We start from the raw sequence: 9,804 nt of genomic DNA on the forward strand, positions 1-9,804 counted from the left end.
CAAAAGTACACTAAAAGCAAATATGATCATTATGTGTATTTGAAAAAGCTTAAAGATGGATCTTTCATTTATCTTCTCTTGTACGTTGACGATATGTTGATCGCTTTGAAGAGTCAAAAGGAGATAGACAAATTAAAGACTCAGTTGAATCAAGAGTTTAAGATGAAAGATCTAGGCGAGGCCAAGAAGATTCTTGGTATGGAGATAAACAGAGATAGACAGAGAGGGAAGCTTTGTTTAACTCAGAAGCAATATCTGAGAAATGTATTACAATGTTTTGGCATGAATAAAAATACCAAACATGTAAGTATCCCACTGGCTTCTCACTTGAAACTTAGTTCTCAATTATCTCCTAAAACTAACGAAGAACGAGAGTATATGACAAAAGTTCCATATACTAATACAGTTGGGAGCTTGATGTATGCAATGGTGTGTACGTGTCATGACATTTCACAAGCAGTTGGAGTTGTGAGCATGTACATGCATGATCCTGGAGAAGGACATTGGCAAGCTGTGAAATAAATTCTACGGTATCTCCAACAAACCATGAATATTGGTTTAGTTTTTAAACAGGATGAAGCACTTGGTAAGTGTGTGGTTGGATATGTTGATTCCGACTATGCTGGTGATTTGGATAAGCGTCGATCAAGTATTGGGTATTTGTTTACTCTTGTTAAAGCCCCAGTATGTTGGAAGTGTACTTTACAATCTACAGCGGTTTTGTCTACTACAAAGACAGAATACATGGCAGTTTTAGAAGCTGTAAATAAAACAATTTGGCTTAACGGGTTGATGGAAGACTTGGGAGTTGTTCAAAGTCACATTAATCTCTATTGTGACAGTCAGAGCGCTATTCACTTAGCGAAAAATCAAGTCTACCATTCAAGGACTAAGCATATCGACGTGAGGTATTACTTTGTGCAAGAGATCTTTGAAGAAGGAAAGATTATGCTTAAGAAAATTACGACAGTAGAAAATCCTGCAGATATGATGACCAAGGTAGTATCAGTAATCAAGTTCAATCATTATTTGAACTTGATTAACATCCTAAAAGTATGAACACCTTGGGGTGTGTGGCACTTGTGAGCGCAATTAGAGGCACAACATCAAATTTGGGGAGCTGAAGAAGTTGAGTAGGCTTGGTAATTTCAAGCCAAGGTGGAGATTTGTTATGTTTGACTTGAAATTAAGTTTGGCAAGATTGGAAATTTCATCTTGGTTGATGGCCAACTTATTGAAAAATTAATCTTGGTTGGTGGCCAACTCATTGGAAAAATCTTTGGTAGGTGGCCAACTTATTTTTCATGTTTGATCCTTAAAATATTAGGTTATTTATAAGTTTAGTCCTTAGAACTCAACTATAAATAGGCCTAAATATTTCATTAGAAAACATCCTAAAAAACAAGTTATCTCTTCCTATTGTTTTCTTCATTCTCTCACTTTGGGAATTCTAAAGAATTCCATTTGTTGTAATATTTGTTGATAGTGAAGTTATCATCCGATGTGGTGCCCGAGGAGTAGTCGATATTCTCGTCGAACCTCGTAAATTTGGTGTGTTCTCTCCTTTATTGTTCTTTATTTGATTTTTATATTGCGTTTCAATATTCAATAGTTTGATGGGTTTATCCGCTGTACAACCTTTGGTGGTTTTGATCTTGACATTTTAGGTCAATTTTGAAACTACGTTCGTATGAGAAATAACCCGGTTTCCCCAACAAAGCCATCATCTCCGACCACCGACCAACCTCACCACTACCGGTTGTCGTTCCTCGATCAATTAACTCCCTCACTCTTTAACCATTGGGTCTATTTCTATCCCAAAATATACGACATCAGAATTGTAATATCTCAAAATCCGGGCTAGTGACTAAAATGAGAATTTTGAAAGTTTTGTGCTCAATTTTGAAATAAGTTAAAAGTTCAGGGACTTAAGTAAATAATTTTATTGATGGATTAAATAGCATAGATGGATGAATTAAAGGGGTAATTTGGTCTTTTCAGCTTAAAAGATATTTTCCCCCTTTAAATAAGAGTTAAAATGTGGGTTTGGGAGATTTCTGGAAGTCTTCTTGATTTCTTTTTTTCTTCTTCTCATAGCTCAAGCTTAAAGGTAAGTTTGATTTTAGTTGTTTAATTCTTGGATTTATAAGTTAGTTTTGATTCTATGGGTGTTATATAAGCTTAAGAAAAGCTTATATAAGTTTAAAAATCAAGGAAAGAGTATTAGAAAGGAAATTATATTAAGGGTTTATAAATGAAATTTTGATATATAGAGGTTTTTAAAGTTCTATTGATGAATTTGACTTGTCATTAGAAGGAATAAGAAGATTGAAACATTAAAAATGAATTTAGAAAATGTGGAAAGTTTGATAAAATTCTTTGATTCAAGAATTATTGTTAATTATGAAAGATGATGAAGTGTTATAGTGTTATAAAAAGGTTTAAACATGTATAGATAAGTTTTAAGGCATAAGTAGGGATTAACAAATAGAACTTGGGGGAAAAGTGTAAAATTTTCGGGTAAACAAGTATATTATGTGCAGGGTGTATTAGTACCCTATGAACAAGTATCGATACATTAAGATCAATTTTGAAGAACATCTTCATGGTGTATCAATACATTAAGGAGTGTATCGATACCCCCTTGAGATAGAAATATTTTGAATGTGATTTGTGTACCGATACATAGGCAATGTAACGATACACTAGTGAAGGGATCTATTGATACCCTATATTGTGTATTGATACACTTCAAAGGGAAAATGAAATTAGATCTTTCTTTTAGTTTAAGAAATGAAAGATTAGAGTATGTCAAGTGGAATGTTGATATGTATATGTTACGTGTGATTGTGTAGATATCAATCGAGAGCAATGTCCGGACAAAGTGTCAAGTAATGGCTGTCAAGAAGTGATAAGAGAGCAATATTGAATAGTGAGGCCAGGTGAGTACATATGCATTGGTATATGATGTGTATGGAAAAAAACTCGCAATGAGTCTATTTCCAATATTTGATTGCATGATTTATGAATTGTTAATATAGGTGATATGATTATTATGTATGCATGAATACATGAATATAATTATATGTGATTTCATGTGCAATAGGTATATGTAATGATATGAGGATAAGGTATAAGATATGTGACAAGATATGTGTAATACATGAAAAAATGATATAAGTTGTGTAATAAACCATGTGAACTGATATAAATAAATAGGTGACGAAATCAAAAAGTGAGATAAAATAAGTAGTATTTATTTATAAGGTAAAATAAAATTATATGAACATATAGTATTGATAGGGTATTGAAATAGTATAAATAATCTATGTGATTATATAAGAATACGAAATAAGAGATAAAATAAGGAATTATATGAGCATGTGACATAAATTATAAGAATTATATAATATATATAGATGAACATAAAATAACTCAAGGGTAAGTTATATGATACAGTATAAAGGATTACTCAAGGAAGGTTAGGAACTCAAGGAGACATGAATTCTATGATCAAGGTAAGCATAAGAGAACAAATATAAACTATGTAATATATGTGAACAAGATTAGACATACATATTGATATGAACACATGATAAGTGTTATGAGCTATGTGACATGAATATGAGATTATATGAAAAGTGATATGAACTATGTGAATGTGCCTATGTGACAAGTAAACATGTGATATGAGACTCTATGAGAGTATTACAAGATATGTGATATTAATGTGTATATGTGAAGGACATAAGTGACAATGCCCATGTTATGTGTTATGAGAGCTAGGGTATAGTTGGCATGCCAAGAGTCGAGGGTTCTACGTGGTCATTCGGGACATATGTGATATGTATTATATGTGGTCTTTCGGTACATAGTGGTCATTCGGGACAAATTCTACGCACCCCTAGTGAGAATTATACGAGCTGTGGTGACAGCATAGTGCACAACCTCTATGTACTCACATACCTTAAGTTCTCAGTAATGTATATGGGCAACCAAAAGATAATATAAATAAACTTGATATGATCATGCGTTGTGATTTGTGTGAAGTGGTACATGTGATATATGATGTGCATGAATAAAAATTGTTATATGAATAGTTATATGATATTTATATTAAGTCAATATATGAAATATGTTACAGAAACATATATGATGATATACATATGCATGTGTGTATTTGTTATATGAAAAATTATATGTTTGTAGATGATATAAGCGTATTAAGTGTTCATGCATTGTTATGAGTTAGAGTTTCCATTATATGTTTATATGCCTCACGAAGTCATAGACTTAGCGTGTGAATGTTTCACACGTAGGTTTGGAAAGCGAGAAAAGAAGTAAAGAAGAGCAAGACATGTTAGCATCTCCCTTATGAAGATCAGATCAGAAATATATTGAATTTATGTATTTTGTTATATAGAATTTAGTTGGTATGTAGTTACAATATTTGAATTGAATATGCTCTGATCGGTTTTGAAAAACAATTTGATTTTAATTATTAATGTAAAATACCCATTTTCTTAAATGATGAATTTAAGATTTTGCGGATTTGTAAAGAACAGAGTTTTGAAAAGTCAATGTGACACATTGGACTTGGATACGGGTTGAAGGTGTTATAAGAATCCCATAAATATTTCTGGAAAGCATACCAAAATGTTATTTTAATAATTTTAAAATTAATATTTTATTAAAAGAACAAAACATTTTTGGGTGACCCAATCACACCCTAAACAAAGATTGGTGGCGACTCCCTCAAACCATCATGATTTTTAGTCAAAACGAACCCCTAAAATCAAACCCCTCGATTTCTCGGGACGTTGCGACACCATCGAAAGAAGAAGAGAAATCATCAATTTCAGAAGGGGAACAAGAAGAAGAATACTCAATCGTGCAATCTTCATTTCAACCACCACCACCAACAGTTGAAGAAGAATATGAATACTCAAGCATGCAATCATCATTTCCACCACCGCCAACAACTGAAGAAGAAGAAGAAGAATATTCACAAATGAGACCGACTTTTTCTTCTGGAGAAAACCGACTTGGTGAAGATGGAAAAGACCGACAAGGGAGAACCACGTCATGATTCTACTAATGAAAGATAGGTTCCATGGAAGGAACAATAATAGAGAAACTGGGGAGCCTATGGTTATGGATGTTCGAAAACAACATGCAGCAAACCGGCATGCCTGTTTTTGGATAGGTTTGGTGGTACTGGTGCTTGCTTTGAAGAGAGGAGGAGAAAGAGGGAGAGAAGAAGAAGGAAGGAAGGAAGAAGGAAGGAAGGAAGAAAGAAGAAGAAGAAGGGTTAACTGCTATGTCTGCAAAAATAAAAGAAAATTAATTGTCACGTTAGCAAAAACTAATGGAAGATAACGACAGAGAGAAAAATGAAAACGAACTACAAGTTCGATAAATGTATTGCAATTTTCAAAAGTTGGGTGACTAAAATGCAAGTGCCCTAAAAGTTCGTGGACTATTTATATCCTTTACCTTTTTTTAAATGTCCTTATCAAGATATGAAATATTTGAGTTTAACTAAAGCCGACCGAAAGTAGTCCAAACACTGAAAAGCATCTGTTGTCACCTTGTGTATGTATGCGAGTGTTTCAGATTTATATATTTTGTCTTAAAATCTTGGTCTCTGTCTCAAATTGGACAATCGAATTTTTTATCAGATTAAAAATCAGATTGAAAAAAATCGGATAAAAAATTAGTTTTTTATCCGGAAAAAAATTCGGTCTGGGGTTTAAAAAATTGGATGACCGGATTTTTTACCATATTAAAAATCGATTTTTTTAAAAAATGATTTTTTTCAAACCGAAACCGGTTACACCGCTTACATCATCCGGCCCTCCAAACCGATTATGATCCGAACCGATTTTTTTATAAACCATTTTTTGACTTGATGAAAAAACTGGATTAATTTTTATCTGATCCGAATCAGATTTAAATCCGGCTATGTGCATCTCTAATTGTCACCTTGTGTATGTATGCGAGTGTTTCAGATTTATATATTTTGTCTTAAAATCTTGGTCTTTATCTCAAATTACGTTTAATTTTAATGTTAATTCTTGATATAATATCTATAAAAAGCCAAATATTTTTAGTCCTTTTAATTTATAACTTTTTATCAATTTCACCCTCAAAAGTTGTAAATTTGGATAATTAAGAAACTCTATTATTCAATTAGTGGTAATTTATTTATTTTTTAAAAAATTAAAGTCACATTGATAAAAAAATTATAAATTTATACGACTAAAATTTTATTTTATCATTATAACTTTCAGATTAACAATCAGGAATAAAATTGAACAAAAATTATTAAAGACCAAGTTTTCAATTATAAATAATATAATAAATGTTGATTATAAGTGGTAGTATATGTTCTAAAAACATTCAACTATTTGACAATAAACGTTCAAAAATTAATTTTATAATATTATTAATTTAAAATATGTTAGGTTGTTAAAGTATAAAAGCATATAAATAAATAAATGTAACCAAAATAAAATAATATAAAATGATAGATTAAAAATGATAAATACTTTTAAAATAATATGAATATGAATGATTGAAAATGAGTTTATGTTAATTATTTATAAATATGAACGAGTTTGAATAGATTTTGAGATTCATATTTTAAGTCAAATTAGATTTAGACAATGTTAAATATATTAATCAATCAACAACACCTCAACAATTTTCATGTCAATGCAATATATCATATTTATATTTAAACTTTTAATTAACGTGTCAATTAAGTTCATTTTATACGTCATCATTTTAAGACATTTTACATTTTTTAACGTTTCTAACAAAAAAAATAAACCTACAAGTGTCTTGAATAACGTGTAAATAAATTTTCTTACACGTATACTCAATCATATTTAAGTAAAGTTTACAAAGATTTTTAATCACGTAATCATGTTTTAACAAAATCATGTTTTGAGAAGTTACTAATTATGAATAATCTCAAACAATTATGAACTTCTTTATATCTCGAACTCATTTGACCGACTAATGCATATCGAGTACTGGAGAGGCGGGGGCGACCCTACCAATCCAGTTTGCTCTATTCACAAACATCAGGATTCGAACTCCTGACCTGTCTTAAGGTACCTAGTGTTTCATTCCACTAAATTAACTGATTGTTGGTTAATCTATATTCTTTTAATTTCTATACTAAATAAGTTTAAAGAATGCTAAACTCGTCATAGCATCTTTACAAAAATGAACGCATTAAATAATAACGACTAAGTAAGTTACTATGAAAGAGAAGTAGTACGCTGAACACGCTTAAATAACATGTCTTTCATAGAATTAATTCTAGACATGTATTTTCATATGTTTTCTGTATGTCGTTTATGACTTATTTTTCTTTCTTTAATTAATGTCTCTTAAAGAATTAGGTTTAATTAACGTCTAAAAACGTTTGAAGCAATTAAACGAATATATAAGCCTCATTTATGGATCGTATATATATAATAATTTAATCTTCAGATTTTATACCAAGTCATCCTATATATGAAGTGTACTTCCACCGGCCAATAGATAACACAAAAGCCTCATTTACAGGGTTTCATTGGCTTTTACGTATAAAATGCAGCTTAACGTCGAAGTGATTTCCAAAGAGATCGTGAAGCCATCATCTCCGACCGCCGACCAACCTCACCACCTCCGGTTGTCGTTTCTCGATCAATTAACTCCCTCACTCTATAACCATATTGTCTATTTCTATCCCAGAATATGCGATATCCATGCCGATGAAATCACGATTCCCGATAGGCTAAAGCACTCCATTTCCGACGCTCTCGTCTATTTCTACCCTCTGGCTGGTCGGATGATGGAGGGCCAACTGTTGGTCGATTGTAATGATGAAGGGATACCCTTTGTGGAAGCTCTAGTGAAATGCAAACTTTCAGATGTTCTAAACAATCCAGTTCCCAAGGAGCTCAACAAGTTGCTTCCTTTCGAAATCCATGGCGACCACAAAATTCTCCTCGGAATCCAATTCAATGTTTTCGACTGTGGGGGAATAGGGATCGGTGTGTGTGTGTCTCACAAAATCGGAGACGCCCTCTCTTTCTTCTCGTTTGTGAAAAAGTGGGCGGCCATTGCTCGAGGGGAGACGAAGATAACCGCACCGAACTTCGAATCGGCCTTGCTTTTCCCACCACGAGAACTTCCGGGATTCTCACCGAGAATGACTCATTTGGAAAAGGACAAACTTGTAACGAAGAGATTTGTGTTTGAAGCCACCAAATTGGAGGAAATCAGAAGGAAATATGCAGACAATAATAACCAGATACGCCCAACTCGCGTTGAGGCCTTATCGGTGTTCATATGGGAATGTTTGTTTACTGCCGTCGGTGCAAAATCAATGTCCGATAAGCTTTTCTTTATTACTCACACGGTAAACATACGTACAAGAATCGAGCCCCCGTTGCCCGAATCTTCATATGGAAACCTACACAGCGTTGCACTGACATTCCCATCAATGGACAAGAACATAACTACCCAGATAAGGGACTCCATAAAAGCAGTGAACGATGAGTACGTGAAGAAGCTCCAAGATGGGTATAATCACTTCAAAAGATTCAGAGTGATAGCAGCAACTTATGGGAAAGACCAGATTGTTCCCTTTGGTGTGACGAGTTTATGCAGGTTTCCTCTATACGAAGCTGATTTCGGTTGGGGGAAACCCGTTTGGGCAGCTTCCGGTGATAGACAAATCCAGAACACAGCTGTTTTCTTGGACACCGTAACTGGCCATGGAATAGAGGCTTGGGTTACACTAAACGAGGAAGTGATGGCGAAACTTGATTCCAATGAGGAATTGCTTGCGTGCGCTGATGCTAAAAAACTCTTGTAATGATGATTATATAAGAACTTCCTGCATGTATGTGTTTGTGTCGAAGCTTTTTAAAACCGTGAGCTGTGAGAGTTATAAGGTGCTACGTTCTACTGTAAGGTTAAAGAAACATGCTACTTAAAATAATATAATAATTTAGGTTGTGCGTAACTTAAAAATCATATTTTTTTAATAGTTTCGGTTACAACCTAAAATATTACGAAAATGATATATTTTCGGTTAGGTTGCAGTCTATAATATGTTTACAATCGGAAAAAAAAAAGAAAAAGTTAACATTTTAAATTGTGCGTAAATTAAAATATTATGTTGTTTTATAATATTTAAGTCACACCTTATATTAATTTTATAATAAGTGATTGTACCGTAGAATTCTCCGAGTCCTACCTCCCCTTACCCCATTACATATGGGAATAAAGTTCAGTTAATTATATCATTTAGCTTAAAGCCTCTCTTTGAGGGTCGAGAAACAAGTTTTGAAGAAATTCAATTCTCTATAACCTTGTTGTCCGGTAATTCAGTAACAGTTAATTACTTTAATCTGTTAATAAAATCTTATGAATTAATATTAAAGCTACATTAAAAACATTTGTTTAGTATATAGTATATCCGTTTAAGCATTGACACGACGGTTTAAATCTAAATGATGTTCTAAAATTTGGATTTAATTCACAAATCAACTCATATTAGTTGTTGATTTTCTTAGAGGTCATGGGTTCGAACACAAACGGTTGCAACATGGTGATTGAGCGTTTATTATCATTTTCATAGAGGTCATGGGTTCGAACACAAACGGTTGCAATAGGGTGATTGAGCGTTTATTATCAAATGATTGACGGTATTTAAAACAGATACTACTTTATAATCTCCTTTAACTTAATAAAAAAAAGTTGGTTTTAATTGATTTTATTAAAAATTCAAGAATTCAA

General features: G+C 32.7%; 1 protein-coding gene across 1 annotated transcript; it reads left to right on the top strand.

Annotated features, from left to right (window-relative positions):
• The first annotated feature begins 7,564 nt into the window (after positions 1 to 7,564).
• LOC120184266 (stemmadenine O-acetyltransferase-like) lies at positions 7,565 to 8,878 on the top strand. Its single transcript, XM_039188768.1, has one exon. It carries the CDS (start codon positions 7,607 to 7,609, stop codon positions 8,876 to 8,878), a length of 1,272 nt encoding a protein of 423 aa, XP_039044699.1. The 5' UTR covers positions 7,565 to 7,606.
• The last annotated feature ends 926 nt before the right edge of the window (positions 8,879 to 9,804 follow it).

The sequence above is a fragment of the Hibiscus syriacus genome, unplaced genomic scaffold (assembly GCF_006381635.1).
Source record: "Hibiscus syriacus cultivar Baekdansim isolate YM2019G1 unplaced genomic scaffold, ASM638163v2 tig00112864_pilon, whole genome shotgun sequence".
Lineage (NCBI taxonomy): Eukaryota > Viridiplantae > Streptophyta > Magnoliopsida > Malvales > Malvaceae > Hibiscus > Hibiscus syriacus.

Coding starts and splice junctions, on each gene's coding strand:
- LOC120184266 (XM_039188768.1), top strand. CDS start 7,607: ATGCAGCTTAACGTCGAAGTGATTTCCAAAGAGATCGTGAAGCCATCA.